A 21656-nucleotide genomic window follows, 5' to 3' on the forward strand; every position below is an offset into this window, starting at 1 on the left:
TGCGGGGGCATCTTTGATCACTGTGTGTGTGTGTGTGTGTGTGTGTGTGTTTTAGGATCATCATCAATGAACTAAAATGCTGCTTAATTTAAATTAGGCAAGAATTAAACTCAGACTCCACCTAACAAGACCACTGGGAATACAGGAGGAGTGTGTTTGTGTGTGTGTGTGTCTGGCAGACTTGCCTCTTTTCTTGGCAAAGGAAATGAGGAGCAAAAAATTGATTTCATGCTGCAGAAAGAGCGCTGAAGAGAATGCTGAGAGCGGGAGAGAGCCACCTGACCGCGTGATGGATGGTGTGTATGTAGACAATGCCTCACACATACGCGCTCAGGGTTTGAACGAGCTGTCTGCCGCTCTTAAAGCCTTTTGTTGCGCTTCTTCTGTCTGTCCTTCATATTGTCCAGATTGTTTTCCCATAGCACCGTGGAAGCTCCGCCTCCTGGGCGCCATGGAGACGCGGCTTTGCATCCTCAGAAGCCTCTGAACGCGCGGACGGAGCTTTGTGAACGCATGAGAATGCGACGATAAATAACGCGCACTGGTCAGGTGTGGATGCACAGCAAAATAATCCAAAAAATCATCAAACCTACTTCCTGATACACGTTATTGGGGTTATTGTGAATAATTCATCAGTGCGTGTTGTTCTAACGAAAAAAGACAAATTTGTCTTAATCGTTACTCAAAAACTCCACTTCTGAAATTACTTTCATTAACAGTCACCTTACAGAAACACTTCTCACCATCCGGATGAATAAAACTAAATTCTGTCCTAACTTTTTTTTTTCGCAAGAAAACTGGGTTGCGAAGGTCTGGCTAGAGTGTAGAGCAGGTCTGGCTAGAGTGTTGCTATGTGGTTTGTAGGATATTCTGGGTGGTTGCTAGGTTGTTGCTATGCAGTTGCTAAGGTGCTCAGAGGTTTTTAAGGTGTTTTGGGGGGTTGCTAGGTAGTTGCTAGAGTAGTTCTGGCTAAAGTGTTGCTTTGTGGTTGGTAGGATATTCTGGGTGGTTGCTAGGGTGCTGCTATGCAGTTGCTAAGGTGCTCAGAGGTTTTTAAGGTGTTTTGGGGGGTTGCTAGGTAGTTGCTAGAGTAGTTCTGGCTAAAGTGTTGCTTTGTGGTTGGTAGGATATTCTGGGTGGTTGCTAGGGTGCTGCTATGCAGTTGCTAAGGTGCTCAGAGGTTGTTCTGGGTCGTTTTTAAAGCAGCTGAGGTTACTACAGCATTGCTATGCAGTTGTTGTTAGTGTGTTCTGGTTTCTGAGACACTGCAGACAGATGGATGGAATACAACATGAAATACATAAGAAATGAGGAGCAAAAAATTGATTTCATGCTGCAGAAAGAGCGCTGAAGAGAATGCTGAGAGCGGGAGAGAGCCACCTGACCGCGTGATGGATGGTGTGTATGTAGACAATGCCTCACACATACGCGCTCAGGGTTTGAACGAGCTGTCTGCCGCTCTTAAAGCCTTTTGTTGCGCTTCTTCTGTCTGTCCTTCATATTGTCCAGATTGTTTTCCCATAGCACCGTGGAAGCGCCGCCTTCTGGGCTCCATGAAGACGCGGCTTTGCATCCCCAGAAGACTCTGAACGCGCGGAGCTTTGTGAGCGCATGAGAACGCGACAGTAAACTATACTGAACGCGCACTGGTCAGGTGTGGATGCACAGCAAAATAATCCACAAAAATCCTCAAATTTACTTCTTGATACACGTTCTTGAAGATATTGTGAATAATTCATCAGTGCATGGTATTCTAAAGAAAAAAGACCAAGTTTGTCTTCATAATCGAACTGCATTAAAACTAGTTTTAAAAGCATGCCGTTTGAATGGTTTAAGGCCATGGTGACAAACAGATAGATATAATGATGCTTGGGTGTTGCTATGTGATTGCTAGGGTGTTCTGGATGGTTGCTAGGCTGTTGCTTTGAGGTTCTGGGTGGTTGCTATTAGGATGTTGCTGTGCCATTACTAAGGTATTCAGGGTGGTTGCTGGGGTGCTGCTACTATGCAGTTGATAGGGTTTTCTGCTAGGCAGTTGTTAATGGTGTTGCTATGTGGTCACTGGGATGTTCTGGATGGATGCTAGGAAGTAGCCATGGTATTCTGGGTGGTTGCTAGGCAGTTCCTAGGGTGTTTTGGGTGGTTGCTAGGGTATTCTGGAAGGTTGCTATGCAGTTGCTAAAGCAGTTGTGGTTGTGGGAGTGTTGGTATGGGGTTGCTAGGGTATACTGGTTGCTATGCAGTTGATAGTTTGTTCTAGTTGTTGTCTAGGTGGTTGTGGTTGCTATGCCGTTACTACGGTATTCTGGGTGGTTGCTAATGTGGTCATTGGGGTGTTGTGGGTGGTTCATAATCAGCTGATTTTGCTATTTGTTGCTATGTGGTTACTAGGGTATTCTTAGTGGTTGCTATGCAGTTGATAGTTTGTTCTGGGTGTTTGCTAGAAGGTTGTTATGTTGTTGCTATGCAGTGGCTAAGGTGTTCTGAATGGTTGCTAGGAGGTTGTTAGGGTGTTCTGGATGGTTGCTAGGCAGTTTCTAGAGCAGTTCCGGACCGGTTGCTGGAGTGTTGCTATGTGGTTGGTAGGGTATTCTGGGTGGTTGCAAGAAGGTTGCTAGTTTGTTGCTATGCAGTTGCTTATGGCGTTTCTATGTTGTCTCTAGGGTGTTCTGGGTGGTTTCTATGCAGTTGGTTTCACTAGAGTGTTAATATGTGGTTGCTAAGGTATTCTGGGTGGTTGCTAGGAGGTTGTTAGTGTTTTCTGTGTGGTTGCTAGGCAGTTGCTAGAGCAGATCTGGTTGCTAGGGTGTTGCTATGCAGTTGCTAAGGTGCTCCGAGGTTGTCAGGGTGCTCTGGGTTGTTTCTAAAGCAGCTGAGGTTACTACAGCATTGCTATGCGTTTACCAGGGTATTCTGAGTGGTTGCTATGCAGTTGTTAGTGTGTTCTGGATGGTTTCTGAGACATTGCAGATGGATGGAATACAACATGAAATACATAAAAACAGAGTAAAGTTGAACTCTAATCAGAGTCTCTTCGGATTTGTTTTGTATCTTGGCTCTCGTATGTTCATTTTTTTTGGCAGAATGAAAAACTCTCCATCAGGTTGGAAGGAAGATTAAGTTCTTCTGCAGATGCTTAGTTGGACTGAATTCTGTGCTGGGACATTAATCTTTTGGTTTCAAGTCACTCACGTCTGTTTTATGGCATGTTATGGATCACTGTCATGCTGAAAGATCATCTCAGTCCCATGGACGGCATGCTACAGCGCCACTCATTTTTCATTCTGTCTTTATGAGTTTTCCAGCACTTGCCACACTAAAGCATATTACCAGCACCAGGCCTGACTGTATGGATGATGCTTTTCCTGCTGCTGTCGGTGTACACCAAACATTATGCTAAACATCCAAAACCAAATCTGTTCTTATCGGAGCACAGAATCTTCCTCTGAACTGTCCAGAGAGTGTTTCGCATGCATTTGGTCCAAACACCAGCTGAGATGTGATACGAGTCTGTTTGAACAAATTCCTTGAAACGTGCCAAGCAAATTGAAAAAAGAAGAAATGGAAGGTTCTGGAATTGCCTAGTCAAATCCCAGACGCTGTGGGGGAACTGAGGCAGGCAGAACGCGCAAGGAAACCTCCAACATAACAGCACTTCTAAGTCACACACAACACACAGTGCATCTCTGAGAAACACACACACACCGTATAAAAGACTCGCTTTAATTTAAAGCACCTGTGAGCTGTTTAATCGCTCACTGCAAAACTCTCTTTTTTACCATAGTGAACCATGTACATTATAGTTTTCTTTTAAGGAATACTCCAGGTTAAATGGAACATAAACTCTAGATAATGTTGACTTGTCCATCGGTTTACAAAAACAAATGAAATGAATAAACAATAAAACACTTGCAATGGAAATCTATAGAGCAAATTAACTAGAAGGTTTAAAATCAGGATTAATATAGAACCCCAAACATGCAGAAAATAAATAAATAAATAAATTACATTTATTAAATGTAGTAGTTTTTTGAGGATTTTTATGGAGAGTTAGGCCCGATTTTTTTTTTTTTTACTTACTTTTGTAATATAAAGTTGTCTAAATCATATTTTTGATGTACTTTTATAGGTGTAATGACTTCTGGAAATGTGTCACTGATGCAATATTTAGTTTCCTCCAAGTGATTTAAAAGATTTTTCAATAAAGAGCTTGAAGATTAACCACATTATAAACTGTGTGAAAGTAGAATATGAAGCAAGCATGAATATATATAAAACAGACAGACTGTGTATTTAATATTAAATACAATAGTGCTCTGCTGAGGCACCAATGCACGTATCGAATCGCAGCGCAATTTACACTGAAGCTCCATATTGAGACTTGTAATGTTTCAGAAAATCACGTGACTGATAACGAACGAAGCAGTTGATGAAATATGCTTTATACTATGGCTGTTGTAACTTTGATGTCGATACTCAGAGGCTTTGAATCTTTTCCTGTTACAATAAGCGGAAAGACTCAAGGCTTCATAAGGCTTAATTTCCCCTCTCTGTCATTTTGCTAAAATTTATTTTAACATTTAGAAATTGTTACCACAAATGACTGCGCAAAAATACACCCATCTGAAGTGTGTCATTTCTGTAGCATAATGTAAGCAAACGGAGAAATTGCAATTGTAGTTGCACACTCGTTCTCATCTGCCATTGGTCAGAAAACACATAGTCCCGCCCCCAAATCACGCCATTGGTTGAGCCAGAGTTGCTGACTGTTTGATGATGTTCAAAACAAATGGCGAAAAGACTGGTTAGTATGGTCCCGTTTCTCCTTTCTCGTAGATGTTAAAACTATACCTATATTATGTTGGGAAAAATTATATTTTCCAGTGAAAAGGCCATTCAAAAGAAGCTGTGTAATATTCTGACAAAATATTCACAGTATATCAGCATATAAATGGCTTAATTGCAGTCCTCTGTTCATTAAAGGGGTCATATGATGCGATTTCAATGTTTCCTTTCTCTTTGGAGTGTTACAAGCTCTTGGTGCATAAAGAAGATCTGTAAAGTTGCAAAGACTAAAGTCTCAAATCCAAAGAGATATTCTTTATAAAAGTTAAGTCAACCACGCCTACCTAAAACGGCTTGTTCTAACACGCCCCCACATGTCTACGTCACGATGTGGGAAGATTTGCATAACGCCGCCCAAATGTTCACGCAAAGAAAGAAGGCGTAACTTTTATTCTCACTGTAGTATTGTTGCCGCCGCCATGTCGTGAAGGCACTGTGTGTTTCATTGTGTTTGATTGGTCTTCCAAAAGAGGACGATAACCACTTCGTCATGCCTGGAGCTGATCCGTGCTGGTCGCTGAGGAAATACATCAACTTCGCGCTGTGGATCGCCGGATCGGTTTATGGAGGACTGTTTAACGGCGCAATGCAACGCAACGTGTAAAAAGACAGTATAAGTCATTATAATCCATAATTATGTCCCCACTGGATGCAACAAATGCCTCGTTTGTAATGGACAAAATAATGTTCTTTTTAGCAGCATCATATGACCCCTTTAAACTGGGATGCAAAAAAAATGGCCTCAAATTCTCAAGTTTAACATTTTTTTCTGTAATTTGACCAATTTTTTATACTATTTTTGTATTAAAACAACAAAAATCAAATATTTTAGCTCCTTTGTTTCTTTTGTTTGATCAAAAAAATTCTTCAATAAAGAGCTCAAAGATCAATCACAACATTATAAACTGGGATTTGAATAAAAAATTTATATGAAAGTAGAATAGGAATCAAGTATGAATATTCGTTGCTTTTGTCTGATCTAAAGCCAGAACGAACATGAAAACGTTAAGTAAAATAGCTCCACTTGTGATAGCGTTCAAACTACACGTGCGAGACATGGTTTCAAGGGTCCTCGCATCTCTTTCACTAAATGTGTTGAGGTGATTAGAGCAAACGCTGTGTCTCTCTTCACCAGCTAATGAGATACGCAAACTTGGGAATTGCTGTTAGGATGGAGAGAGAATAAATGTCTAATTGTAGAAGCTCTGTGTTGGTGTGTGTGTGTGCTTTGGTAATCCTCAAGACGTGCTTTAATTGATTCGTGTTGAAATAAAGGATGAAGTTTCCACTTTAAACCCGGTAACTTGAGAGAGCGAGAGAGAGAGTAAGAGAAAGCGAGAGATTGGGTTAGTATGTGTGGAGGTTCTTGTACCACAAACCAAAATCTGTCTGTGTGTAATGACAGAGGTTAAAGAAGAGACAATCGTGTTAAAGAAATAGTTCTTCCAAAAAATTTAAATTTGCTGTTAATTTACTCACCCTTAGGCCAGGGCATCCAAGATATAGCTGACTTTTTTTCTTCAGTAAACAGTAAAGAAGATTTTTTGCTGAATCTGTGGTCCTTGGGGATTCTTAAAATGCAAATCAGCGGCTACCGGCACTCGAGAGTCAAAAAACCATATCAGGCAACACAAAAGTAATACCCATGGCTTCTGACGATATATTGAGGTCTTATGAAGCGAAATAATCAGTCCGTGTAAGAAACTGAACATTATTTACAACATTATAAGCCTACCTGTAATCCAGAGCCTCAGGCATATGGTCCAGAGTGATGTCCGAATCGCGAACAAATCATTCTTTTGAACAGATTCTTTTTAGAAAACCGGATGAACCAGTTCACCAAATCGGACTGAATCATCTGAAACAGTTTATGGTTTGAGCAGCACAGATCTACAAGTTACTCAATTAAAACTCAATTTTGGACACCTGACAGTCACTCCGACTCGATATGATCCTATAATGAATGAACTCATTCAGCGCTCCAGTTCCTCCAACAGTCACTGAACTGAGGAAACAGTTCCTACTCGGACTGAAGACCGATGAGCCGCTGATAATCAGAATCAGAATCAGAATTAGCTTTATTCGCCAGGTGTGTGCTCATTGTTTTTGCAAAAAAGGTAAGTTATAAAAATGAGTTTATTCACTTTATATGCTTTAGACATGTAAAACATCCATATTTCACATGATTATTGGGTGCTTTAATAATTTAATTATGTATACGTTACGTCATTTCGTGATTGCGTCAACGAATCAGTTGTTTGAACCAGTTCATTGGAATGAGCTGTCTGAAAGAATCAGTTCGCAGAAAGAAATCGGATTTCCCCATTTGCCTGAGGCTCTGGATTACAGGTAATAATGTTGTACATAATGTTCAGTTTCTTGCACAGACCGATCGTTTCGCTTCATAAGATCTCAATATATCGCCACGAGCCACGGGGATTCATTTTGTCTTGTCTGTATGTGCTTTTTTGACTCTTGAGTGCTGGTAGCCATTGACTTGCATTTTTTGAATCACCAAGGACCAGGTTTCAGCTAAAAATCTTCTTTACTATTCTACTGAAGAAAAACCATTATCTTGGATGGCCTGAGAGTGAGTAAATGAACAGTAAATTTTTGGGTGAACTATCCCTTTAAGATAAAAAAACTTAAAGGGGTCATATGATGCGATTTAAATTTTTACAAGCTCTTGGTGCATAAAGAAGATCTGTAAAGTTGCTTTGAGGGCCTATTTCACCTTAAATGCTTGGCTTTTAGCAGACGCTTTGTATCTTAAATGACCTGCAGTACGCTAATTGCAGCTTCTGTCCCTCTGGAGCAGCCTGGAGTTAAATGTCCTGCTGAAGGGTACAATGGTGACAGAGAGCGATTGTAATCTATGTTACTCTCCAGGTCCTGGGTCGCCCCTTGTGTTTGCAGCCCAGATCCTGAACTTGGCACACATATTCTGTACACTCTTCAAACGAAAGGCTCCAAGTAGATTTGCATTTCCTTAAGGAAATAACAGTGTTGAAGTTTTAGGTTTTGGTTCTACGCAAATGAAATGACAGCATCAGAGCGATCTCAGGCCTGAAACATGCTCTGCACGAGATCATGAATGCAAATGTGTCAGAACACAATTCATAATCGATGCATTAGCAATGTGTACGTCAAAAATTTACATCTGCATACTTGCATAAGGCATGTTTCTGAACTTGCCGTTGTCATGATGACACAACATGCATCTTGTTTCCTGTTGAAAAGGAAAAGACCACAATTTAGTATTAATAATAATGCAAGAAACAATACAAACCACAAACCTGTAAAAAATAAAACAATAAAATAAATAAACAAAACAAATAAATAAATATTATAAAATATATTTGTAAATATATAACAATTGTACAAATTATAGAAAAATAAATATCAAAATATATAAAAATAATATACTTATAAAATATATAAATATTCTTAATGAGTATATTCCAGTTTAGATCTAAACATTTGTTTAAAGGATAAACAAGGCAAAAACAAGTGATGTTAGATGTTGAAACTACACCAATATCTGGAGAGAAATCATATTTTTCATATATGTTTTTTATAACAACTAGTACATACATACATAAATAAATACATACATTCTCAGTGATTTAGGACCAAATTCAATTATATTAAAGATATACCAGTATACATTTCTCTAGTAAATGCTATGATTTTAGTCCAGTAAGTTTTACTGGAAAACAAGTAAAAAGACTTAAAAAAAAAAAAATGTTGCAGTCCGTAGTTTATATTTCTTCTTCTCTAAAAATACATTTTAAAAGAAAAGTCTGATGAAAAAATAAGTGGAAAAAAGACTTTAAAAAACTCAATATTGCAGTTAAAAGAAAGCTCTGATGCCATGGGACAACCCTCTTAAGTTCCACAAAGAAGCTTTTGTATTTCTTTAGAAAACCAAACATATTCTGGTGTTTTAAAGAACATACAAGTCAAAACATTTATATTTTTTATCTTCCAAATAAAACGTAGCATCTCAAGAACCGTACACAGCCAAAATGGTTCTTGATTATACGACTCTGTTCTAAAACTAAAGAGATCCTTTGAAGAACATTTATTTTTTAGCGTTTAGCATCCTTATGAAGCTTAAAGAACAGATTCTTAACAAGCTCTTTTGAGTCCTTAATTAGTCATCAGCTGGTTGCTGAAACACACAGGAAGTGTCAGATGAATTTCCTCTCTGCTGGTGTACAGTGTTTGTGTTGTACGAGCGCTCGGCCAATCTAAGCAGACTCATTCTCTAAGATCAACAGCAAAAACACCTGAGAAAACACAGTAATAGCACCTAAATTCTCCAAATTCCCCGTACACTCTCGTGTATAAATATTGAGAAACGTCAGTGTAATGTATACAGCCCGACAGAAACCTGCTAGTGTTTATATACATTTGAACCTGTATATGATTAAACTGCTCGTTCTGTGTGTGCGTGTGCCAGAATGACCTTCAGCGACACGAGTCACCGACGTGTCCCCACTGCACCTTCGATATGAAAACTTCCTAGGTTATTACAAGCCTGACCAAATAATGACTTAGATCTGTCATGGACTGATTTAAATAGATTGAAAAATCATCAAAACAATAATAAAGACAGTAGCATGAGCTGATCTTAAGTTTGAGAGTATTCAACAACGGTTCCCATTTGTTTTCTTAATCTTCGTGCAGTGTAGTTCTTTCTAATTGACTCTGAACGGAGCTTTATTTCTCTCTCACATGTGCTTTTTATTATTCTACATCTGCTTTGACCCTAAAAACCATGTCGGAAAGCTACCAAAAATCACTCACTCTGGTTTTAGAGAACATGCACAAACACACAAGCTCAAGAGTTGTTCATAGAATGTGAATCTTTTCTTTCTTGTGGTTCTTTCGGCAGCTTTATATGATTCGCTCACAGTTCTACTGGACTTTGGACTGGTTGGTTATGAAGAACAGAAATCATCTGAAAGCAAAGCTCTTAAACACCCATATACAGTATGTGCACAATTCAGAAAAGAATTGTGAATTTAAATTGAATTCCAGAAGTTGAATTGGAATTTACTGAATAGCAATACAACGAAATGCAACACAGCTTGAATCACTTTAAATAAAAGCATCTGCCCAATGCATGAATGTAAATACAAACTAAATGCAATTTCTATAGGTGGCATTTCAAACTCTGATTTATCTAAAAGTTCAGTTCTGAATATCACACAGTTCCGTTGTTTAGGTCTTTTGACATCATTACACCATGTCCTAACCAGATGCGATGCAATAATTCAATTTGTCTGTCAACACCAGACGCGACATGGCTATTAGATGCGACAAATATCAATCAAAATCACAGCCAATCAGAAAAGCATGTGGGTGGAGCTTTTTCTGCAATCGCACTGCACTCGCAACAAAGTGGGTAAGTACATAATCTAATTAATAAATATTAAACCATTTTAACATTATTAAATATACATACCTAGTGACGGGTACAGTCTTTGTTAGGGAATACACTTGTTTATTTATATTGAGTTGACAGCTTTAATGCATGTTTGTTTAAATTTATTTTCAAGATCTGAGTTAAATAGGGTGTTTTCACGACACGTCATCAATCCGGAAGTCGGCCATATTGGTGGCACTGAATGTAAACAATGCCACTGAACCGAACGGAACTTGTGTATGGGCTTGGCGAAAAAAGTAGTTCACTATAGCTGTTTCCATTTCAGATTTCCGCAAAACTTTTGCGATATTTTATAAATGTCGATAAAAAAACTATTGCGAAATGAAAAAGTTTCCATTAACCGATGTTATGTGACTAAAACTTCATCTTTTTTGCGACAAACCTGTTTCTATTGCAGTTTTTCGAAATATTCCTTTTTCGAATTGCCTGAAAAACCACCTCATGCATGCGTACAAACTTTTTTGCGATATATGGGAGTTTTTGCGAAATTGACATGTTTCCATTGGGTGTATTTTCAATTTTCAATTTCAATTTGCGCAGTTTAAAGGGTAATGGAAACGCAGCTTATGTTGGGATAAGAAATAGAAGGAAGATTTGTCGGGTCGTCAGTCCACGACAATGGAGCCAGCTCGTACGGATCCTATTAACTTTAGTTTGTCAAAATATCGCGCCATTTTCTGCTTACTAAGTCCTTCTCTATATGATTTAGCAGCTTCCACATGTTTTTTCCGTTTATACATCATAAATTAGTAGAACAACGTCTTAAGTAGTACATTAACCGTGCAATCCATGCTGTTGTTTACATCCGAGTATCTCCAATATGGCCGTGCATCCGGGTAACTGACCAAACCTTGACGTAATTGCATATTACGTATATTACATATATTCTATTATTCATTGTCGTTTACAATACTGCTAAGGTCACGCAAAATGATATTCAAAATCACATTAGACACATTTAACATTAAATAAAGCACATAATGAGTACCTGAGATCATCATTGTCATTGCTTTGGATGTTCTTTCAGCCATGACGTCGCAGAATAAACCGTTTCCAGAATCACCTGACATTCGTCGTGTATCGTCGTCGCGTCTGGTTAGGACAAAAAAATAAATCCTGTATCATTACTACTAATATAAACCATCAATATATTATTAAGATACTGTTTACATTCAATTAACATGGAAAAGATACCTTTTATCTTGGTGTTGCATTGCGTCTGGTTAGGACACTGTTTTAGACGTCATTTAAAGTGATACAGAACTAATTACAGCTGAAAAATACCAGGACAAAGTCATACCTCAACTAATAATTTATTTGTATATTTGATTAATTCAGTGGTCATTGCAGTTACAGAGACAGCAAATAAAACGGGTGATGAGAAGAGAAACTCTCCTTGTACGTTAGAAGTAAGAATATTCCTCATGTGGGAAACACAAAGTTCATCACACTGCACATTTACTCATGTATGTACATGTTCATACAGACACACACTTCACATTTAGACTAATGGAAGTGAATACACACAAATATATACTCATTCATACACAGATATGTAAAAATATACAGTTGTGTGCAAATGTCTGTGGCTAAACTAAACGTTCGGTTTAATTTTCCACTTCTGCCATATTTCCGCTCATTTTCAAGCTGTTTATTTGCTGCATTTCTTCAAAGCTAATTTTGCACATGCTCAGTTGGGATGCCAATGCCAGACTGAATCACCCAAACATGAATTGCGGGAACAGTGCCCAAACTTTTGCACACAACACAAATACATTCGCACAAGCAGTCATAGACAGAGCAAACTTCTGCACGTCTGCCGATTCCCTCCAGAAACACAATTCAGTCTTTCTCTAATTGTTCATTTACTTAATGACATCAGGGTCATTAAAACCGGTAATCTGCGCCGCTCATGCAGCAGGAAAGTCTTCGTATGTTTACAGTCTCTCATCCAAACCCCTTCCAGGAGTAAAACGAAAATGGAAATTGCTGTGTAAATGACATTTCCTTCGTTAATAACTTGGCATCTCTGCAACCTAGGCTATGTTCAGGGTGGTATACTAGATTCTACTCTAGTGTTTGGTACGGCAGTTTCATCCCTCGGGTTAATTGATTCTGCTTGTGTTATTCTGATTTGTCACTTTGGATAAAAAACCCACATATACAGCATTCAGTCAACTGTTTTTTTTTTTTAACAGTATGTGAAATAGAAACATTCTCACATGACCTCATTATGCAAAGGCCGTCCTGTTGTCATCTTGGTTGTTTTGCATTTTTAACCAAATTTTGTGCAGAAAGTCATAACAAAAAATAATCTGTTGTATTAATTCCGGTGCATTTGTTACTGCAAATGGGAGGTCAAGTTGAGTGCATTGCATTGTGGGATTCATTGTTACGCAGAGCACTTGGCAGCATTCGGAATGGAATATTATCACATTATTAATTTTGAGTGAAGTATGTGAAACAGTATTTTTTATGGATGATAAACAATATGATAGTTTGCTAATAGTATTCCATTCCGTACATATCCCTAGTCCAAGTATTTGAAAAGGACTTTTATTGTGTGAAATAAAAAAATAAAAAAGTATATATACTGATGTATTTGTCCCATCACTGGCACTCAGTGGACAGCACATTCTGAGATCGGTGTGCATCATGGTGTGTGTGAGAGAGTTTACCATAGTGAATCTATGGACACTTGTAAAAAGTATTAACATTTTAACACTACTTCAGGTAACTCTCCTGTTAGTTTAACATTGGCATAAAAAGACTAGTTTTTGCATAAACATAGACAATAAAAATCATGTTATCCTAACAATTAACATTCATTTATTCATTCATCTCTTTCTCAGAAAATGAGAATTATTTGTTGGGCGGAATCAGGCGGTGAATTTTTATTTATTTTTTTTACCAATAAAAAGGGCCGTTTACTGCTTAATGCAGCAAAGACAGTGTAAAACAAACTTTTTGTACTGAAATACATCTAGACATGATCAGAGTGAGCATGAATTTATCTCTAGTTATTCCTTCACTGTACATCGTACTGTACACCATACAATGCAGATACATTGAGGTCCGAAAGTTTAAAAGATTCAAATCTGGCATTTTTATTTAACTATAGAAATAAACAGAGGAGTTTCAAGAGTGAAAAACCCATAAAAAGCCAAGTTGTGATGTAAAATGTAGAAGAGATATTTAAAATTTGGCACCATTTCTAGTAGTGATAGATTGATGAATGTGGCCATTATCAGCTAAAACATGCTGGAGAACGTAATCTCGATTGTTCATGTCAGCTACTGCAGAAAGACACCAAATATCACTAAAGTCTGAAAATGTTCAATGCAAATTAATGCATTTGTAATTCAAATGAAAAAAAGCAAGCAGTCTTAAATGTTTAAGACCCCACTGTATATGTGTGTTTGACACTTTCTCACAGTAAGAGATGCAAACAAGAAGAATACACGTCATTATTCTCGTCTTTGTCTTGTCTCATAAAACGGTCAGACGGCAGATAAAAACCGAGACATTCAGTAGTAGAAGAGAGAGAAACATTAGGACAGAGCATTAGCCCTGAAACATGCTCTACACAAGTATGCAAACACACTCAATTTCACATGTCGTTACATTCAGAAATGCATCAGAATGCCATTCATGAAGCTAATCTCATCACTGCCACAAGGGGCGCTATAATACTTTAGCATAAACGGTCTTCTTCTACAGTCAGCAGTTTGAAGAGAATCTGACAGAGGAAACACACTACACAACTTTTGCCCAGATATTTGCCCCAATTTACAGTCTGAAGGAGTTGATAACAGTTGATAATAGAAAAATCAGAGACTTTGGCCAGTCCAAATTTTCCATATTTGATATTTTGAGGTGATTTTTAAACACATATTGTGTAAAGTTGAGTAGTGTATTCCAGTCTTAAGTTAGATAAGGTTATTTAAACTGTTGACGTGTTTATTTCTAGATACCTGAACATAACACAACTGGTTATAGTTCACCCAAAAATTTAAATTCTGTCATGACTTTCTTTCTTCTGTGGGACATGAAAGAAGATATTTTGAAGAATGTTGGTAACAGTTGGTAGCTAAACAGTTTCGGTTCCCATTGACTTCCATTGCAATTTTTGTCCATCCAGTGGAAATCAATGGGAACCAGAACTGTTCGGTTAGCAACATTCTTCAAAATATCTTCGTTTGTGGATCACAGAAGAAACGGTTTGGAGGGTGAGAGATTTTTGGTTTCTTGGGTGAACTATCTCTTTAAAGGGGTCATATGATGCGATTTAAATTTTTCCTTTCTCTTTGGAGTGTTACAAGCTCTTGGTGCATAAAGATCATCTGTAAAGTTGCAAAGACTAAAGTCTCAAATCCAAAGAGATATTCTTTATAAAAGTTAAGAGTCAACCACGCCTACCTAAAACGGCTCGTTCTAACACGCCCCAACATACCTACGTCACGATGTGGGAAGATTTGCATAACACCTTCATTACACCAAATACACAAAATAATGTTCTTTTTAGCAACATCAAATGACCCCTTTAAGAAGGATACCAAAATTTTATCCACTGTTACCAGCTTTCTCACCTCATGTCATTCAAAACTCATACACTAGTATTTTCCATGGAAAACAAAAGGAGAATATTTGAAAACTTCGCCTGTCACACACATACACACACAAAAGAAGTCCATACAACTCCTATGGACTATAATACAAGTCTTCTGAAGCCATATGAAGCCTTTAAAAAGTCATTCACTAATAATCTTCTCAATTTTGCTCATATTTAATTCAGTCTCTAAATGGATTACTTTGACAGTGCTTTTTTGTCATCTTGTGGAGCTTAACAGACTGTTTTTATATGGAAAAGAGGGACATTTCTTTCTTGCTTTCCCCAGAATAGAATAACATACTATAGGTTTGGAACGACATGAGAGCGAGTAAATGACAAAATATTCATTTTGGTTGAATTTCGGGTGAAATATCCCTTTAATGACAGACATTTGTTCCTGCCACAGTAACTCAAAAAAGCATGTTAAAAATGCACAATGAAACCATGTTTGCCAAGCATTCGTGCATTTGCATACTTGCGCCGAGTCATTTCTGTATGCTAATGGACAGTCGCTCTATTCTGCACTAGATCCTTCAATATCAAATAATCCACACGTACAACACAACCCACAGATATATGAGCGTGCTTAATAAGGTCTTCAAAAGTGAAATGATCCAGGCTGAGGATGATGATGATGAAGATTGAGGTTTTCAGAACTGAAGCGAGCAGCATGTGGTGAACACCAGTGTGACCATCTGATGAAGGCCACAAAGACTAGAAGAACCGACCCAGATGCGGACACAATCGTTCCCCTGATTTGTAATTTGAGGACGTATTTCATATTTGATTGATTAAATTGTGGCTTGGAGAGGAAATGGAATCAGTCCTTGTGCAGCTCAGTCAAACTGCAGCGTGTGAGATTCAGTGGTGTGTGATTAGAAACAGTCTTTTTAGCGGTCCCTTTAGAAGGCTGACCAACAGGACGACATCAAATAACGCACTGGAAACAACAATACACAGAGTTCGCTTTCGCAGTCTCCCGCGTCCACAGGACAGTGGTCAATAATAAAGAGTTCCCTGCCATCCCATCATGCTTTGCTGCACTTGCCTTTCTTCTCTTTGCGCTGGAACTTGCGCAGTCGTCGAGTCCAAATGTCCCTCCACTGAATGACCAGGCTGTTTTTGTCGGCCAGCAGTCCCGGGTGTTCGGGGCTCGCGGCGCCCTCACTCGTGCCCAGGATGAGGAAGCGTTTGCCCATGTGTATCCGTGGACATTTGCAGGCCAGATCCTTCATATGGACCCACAGCACGTGATCGCCTCTCTTCAGCGGTTCTCCGCGGCTCTTGTACACAGACACCAGGCTGATGGCAAATTTGCCCCAATCGCCGACGGTCTCCATGTCCAACACACTGACCTGGACAGCTACACACACACACACACACACGAGAACGATACACCACATATACGCTTAACGAAAAGCTGAGTTAACAAATGCTTCTTAAATAAAAAGTGACTGAAAGGAAAGAACAGAACAGAATTAATGATAAAGGAACTGTACCATAGTCCTTTTTGCAGTATTTCTTCATGTTTATCTTGAGATTTCCCTTCAGTGGTTTACAGTATGAGTCACAATCTGTAAATACAGTCATTTTTAAATTAAAATTTTATTAGAATTAAAATGCACTGTGAATACACTCTTTTAAAAACACACTAAAACGTGTCTAAATCACTCAGATAAATCAAGCATAAACTCAACATTGTATTTGAATAATGAACTCTATCTATCTATCCATCCTGGTTCGGGCTGGCTTTTGCTGGACCAGCATATCTACACTATTTAGCATATTTAGCAAATGCTGGTCAACTAGCATGCAACTAGCAACTGGTAAAGTTGGTTTAGCAAGGACCACTTGCTGGTTAAGCTAGTTGGAAGTTCCCATAAATAAACAGCTAGTTGGTGTTTTCAACGGGGTATTGGGAGTGTTTTAGAGTGTTTGCAATCAAGCATAAACTCAACATTGTATTTGAATAATGAACTCTATCTATCTATCCATCCTGGTTCGGGCTGGCTTTTGCTGGACCAGCATATCTACACTATTTAGCATATTTAGCAAATGCTGGTCAACTAGCATGCAACTAGCAACTGGTAAAGTTGGTTTAGCAAGGACCACTTGCTGGTTAAGCTAGTTGGAAGTTCCCATAAATAAACAGCTAGTTGGTGTTTTCAACGGGGTATTGGGAGTGTTTTAGAGTGTTTGCAATAGTTGGCATGACTTTAGTGTGTGTGTGTGTGTAGCGCTCATGTGGCACACTGTGTGAAGTGTTCATTGACCCAGAAAAGCTGTTGAAAACACACACAATTCCTTCACTTCTCTGCTTTCACACACACACCTCTGTTTCACTTTCACTCATGACAAGGACAGACTGCGAGTTCTCCGCCCCGTTTCACCAGTGTTACAGAGCAAATCGCCACACAAAAGTGAGTGTTACTTCCTCTGTCTGTCTCTAAACTCTGTCCTGAATGTGTTTGTGCACCTACCTGCAGGCTCCTCTGTAGTGCTGATCACAGCCGTCGGCTTTACAACAGGGATTTCTGAAAGACACAGTACAACATGACGTCAGTGTGTGTTCCTGTAGCTCAAACGGTACATTTGGCACTAAAGTTCATGGGTTTGATTCTCAAGAAATGCATGAACTGACAAATGGTAGACTGTGAATACAATGCAAGTCAATTGGATAAAAGCATCCACCAAATGAATGCACTTAAATCTAATTGTGCAGGTGTGGAGAATGTGTTTGATTGACAGACTGTGATTAACACACCTGCTGCCTTACTATGTGTGATAGCTAACCATATGTTCACTTAGCTGTACTTCGAAGACAAAATTGTCCCTAAAAGTTCATCACATCTATCAAAGTGTGCCAACCAGACATAATGCAATTAGTTTCCAGACAAAAAATAAAATAATATAAAGTTCAATTACATTAAATAAAATAAATTATAAATAGATTTAATCTCCACGAATTCACATTTGCTTCATGTCTCAATACAGTTTGCAATTTTGTCTTCCATGCATGTTGTGAACGCTCTCTCTCTCTCTCTCTCTCTCTCTCTCTCTATGTTCATTAACTAAAACTAAAACTATAAAAACGGTTTTCATCAGAAATTGAACATTTCAATAAAAAAATAATCATCAAGTTACAAACAATTCTCTTTTTAAACTAAAATAACTAAAACTGAAATAAAAATGACTAAAAACTATATATATATATATATATATATATAAACATAAAATATAGAAATAACAGTTAAATAAAAAAATATACAATTCTAAATATTTATAAAAACTATAACAATCTCAATGACAAAATATACATGCCTACTCGTACCTTGGGGCTCCTGATTCGTAAAAATGATACATAAATAAAGGGAATAATGCTTTTTTTGTAATGCAAAAACTTTTCTGTCAGGGTCGGGTGTCAGTTTGGGTTAGTATTAGTCGTTGTTTTTATAAAAAATATAAGTTAATAATACATCTCCATGTAGACTGATAAGTAACTGTGTGTGTGTCACTCACTAATGCACGGGGCGACGGGCGATCGGCTCTGCTGATACCCTTTAGCACAGCGGTTGCATGTGATGCCAGTCACCCCGTCTTTACACGGGCACTGACCCGTCGTCTGGTTACACGTTTTACCTGCAGCTCCCACCGGATGGCAGTCACATGCTGGAGAGAGAGAGAGAGAGAGAGAGAGATGATCAGCTCTGGCACAGGGGCAGAAGGGAAGTCCAAATAATGGCCTTAGTCCCCGTCTGGACCCGTAAACATTGCCATGACACTCAATCTGTTACACACACTTCCCGTAACCACGTGCACGCACACACACACACACACACACACACACTGCTATATCTCATTTAAAGTCAGATGGCTCAATATTATATTAAATTAGGTGCTGTATTACAGGAATTACACATAGTAACCGAAGTCTCCCACAACAACAAACAAAGAGTCACAGCATGGAAAATGGTTTCATACTGCGTAACATACTTGAACACTCACAATGCAATATTGAAACTACAGCGCAACAACAACGGCCCGTTCAGAAATCATCATGTTATGATGCCAATACCAAGAGCTGCTAACACTAATAGTCAATAAAGATTGTGCATATCTAATTTAAAAAATGACATGAAAAAAGTATGGGAACCATATGGTGACAAATGAAATGAAATAATTATTTGTTATTAAATAAATACAAATAAATTAAAAATTTATTAAAATTAAATTGAATTACATTAATAAAATAAATATAATTTATATGAATTCACATTTGCTTCATGTCTCAGTGCAGTTTGCAATTTTGTCTTGCATGTGAATTCTCCAAGTGAATTTTATTTTGGCATTGTCTATTTCAAAATATTGTGGCTAATATTTGTTAACAGTGTGAATGGAAAGTTAACTGAAGTGATCCAGATTCAAGTTCAGAGAAAAGAAAACCTTTTTTTCTTCTTTTTTTTAATGTTCAATGTCATATTTTCATTTATAGAGCAGTATTACTTTAGTGTCATTGAGATACTATTATATTATACTGATACATTTTGTGTTTGAATTAGTTTTTATTTTATACTTCCTATTTTTATTTTAGTTAAAGTTTTAGTAATTTTGTTTTGGGTTTTTGTCTATATAGTTTTCATACATTTTTATTTCAGTTTTAGTTATTTTTAGTTAAACTAAATAAAAATTAGAAATGTTGAAATAAAATGAGGTAAATAAATAAAGATCAAATACTTTTTTATATTTGATTTTATATTATATTTGATTCACCAGTAACTCTGGATTTTGGACAAAAAGGTGAACAGTTTTATAATTATAATGATGGTATTAGTGTTGTCCATACTAATGTTTAAGCATGTGTCTACATGTGTATGTGCACTGATGCGAAAATGTGTGTTTCCTCTCTGTGTCGAGACTCTCAAAACACACACACACACACACACACACACACAGAGATAAGGTTTGAACAGCTGTGGCAGCTGCAGGTGAAGCTGGACGGTCCAGAGATCGAGCTGTGACTTCATCTGTGTGTGTGTGTGTGTGTGTGTGTGTGTGTGTGTGTGTGTGTGCAGGTGGAATTTAAGGAATTCTCAGGTGCTGTATCATAGTAACGCTGATAAGAGTCTCAGCGCTCAACATGGGCGTTATCAAATTAACACTGACAGCACAACAAAAGAGCACCTGATTGACGCGCATACACACATTCATTCAGTCAAGTACAAATGTCATACTGAAAAAGGTTCAGGAAGCCACAAACACTCTTATGCAAGAGCAGCTCTGGTTCTCGTTACCAGCACACTCAACCAAATGCTATTGAGGTCGTTTGAAACCAGCAGAGAGCAGCAGAAACAGCTAGACTTTTACAATTTATAAAAGCAAACATAAGACGCTTGTGACGCTAAGGTGGTCTGCTTGCTTCCCAATTTTTCTGGATTCCGTTTGTTTTCCGTGTACATTTTTCTGGATTCTGTTTTAATTTTAGTAATTAAATTTTAGTGTTAGAATTTAATAAAAGTTTAATAAGTTTACATTTTTAGGGCCCTAATAAATCTGAAAAAAATATTTTTTGTTTTATTTTTTTCTGGATTATGGTTTAATGTTAGTAATTAAATTTTAGTGTTCCAATTTTACAGCAATTTATTAAAAGTTTAACAAAAAGTAAATTTTTAGGGCCCTAAGAAATCTATTTTTATTATTTTTCCCAAATTCCGTGTTTTCTGTAATTTTATGGATTACATTTGAATGATTTCATTAAATTGTAATAATCAAAAAGCATATCTAATCAATTTAACTCATAAGACTTTGATAATTTTATAATTTATGACAATTTTTTACAACAGCCCTGTGAAATGTTTCATTCTTTTTTAGTAATAAATATTTGTGTAAATCTGAATGAATGATTTTATACTAATTTATTATCAAAACCTGTGGTAGTCAAATAAAGGCATAAAACATTAACAGTTTAATCAATCTTCTAAAATGTGATCAAAAGAAAATATGCATTTTATTTTTTTTGTCAAACTGGCAGGCAAGTGCTGCAAAAAAAAGCTGTACTGTTAAAATGCAATAATAATTTCAATATTATTATTTTATATTTCTCTCATAATTTTTTTTAAGTTAAAACAAACTTATTTTGACGAGTTGTTGTGAAGAGTTTTCAGTCTGTGCGTATATGACTCGCAGAACTACAGACTACATATTTGAATATCAGTCTTTTGAGCTTGAGCTAATATTCACACGACACGAGTCCATATTTCCATTTAAGTTTATAGTCCTACTTTTGATTTATTCATCCAGCATTTGCCAAATTCCATTACATTCTGTGTTATACTGTAAATTCCATTTTTATGACTGGATTCCGTTATTCTATCTGCGTTTTCCACATCACCGAAACCCATAGGGCTCTACACCACTAATAATAATGATATTTCATACACACACACACACACACACACACACACTCACTTTTAAACCATAAAAATCACAGTGTCACAGTGAGAAAATAAAGACAAGTGACTCTTATGTAACGCAGTAAGCTATAAAACCATGTATAAACACATCCTGCATGCAGTTTTCAAGGTCCAAAATTAAATAAATAGTGTTAAAAATCTAGACTAGGATTTCACAAACTCTTTTGTCACGAACCTCTTTGACTTAATATATTTACTTGAAGATGCACAAGTTAATATTTCAACTAATTTAACAACACATTTGCATGTTCACGGTTAATGGTCAAATGGCTTG

At 37.4% G+C, this 21656-nt stretch overlaps 1 protein-coding gene across 1 annotated transcript in view; it reads right to left on the reverse strand.

The window, feature by feature from the left end:
- Positions 1–15259: 15259 nt before the first annotated feature.
- Positions 15260–21656, reverse strand: part of ntn2 (netrin 2) — a 30274-nt gene continuing 23877 nt past the window's right edge. Inside the window, exons 5-8 of the mRNA XM_016569145.1 lie at positions 18432–18581; positions 17393–17446; positions 16412–16486; positions 15260–16275 (exon numbers count right to left, since the gene is read on the reverse strand). Coding sequence (XP_016424631.1) covers positions 15941–16275; positions 16412–16486; positions 17393–17446; positions 18432–18581 — 614 coding nt within the window. The 3' untranslated portion in view covers positions 15260–15940. The remainder of the gene's footprint in view (positions 16276–16411; positions 16487–17392; positions 17447–18431; positions 18582–21656) is intronic.

This window comes from Sinocyclocheilus rhinocerous, unplaced genomic scaffold (assembly GCF_001515625.1).
Source record: "Sinocyclocheilus rhinocerous isolate Xijiao unplaced genomic scaffold, SAMN03320098_v1.1 scaffold1493, whole genome shotgun sequence".
NCBI classification, from domain to species: Eukaryota; Metazoa; Chordata; class Actinopteri; order Cypriniformes; family Cyprinidae; genus Sinocyclocheilus; species Sinocyclocheilus rhinocerous.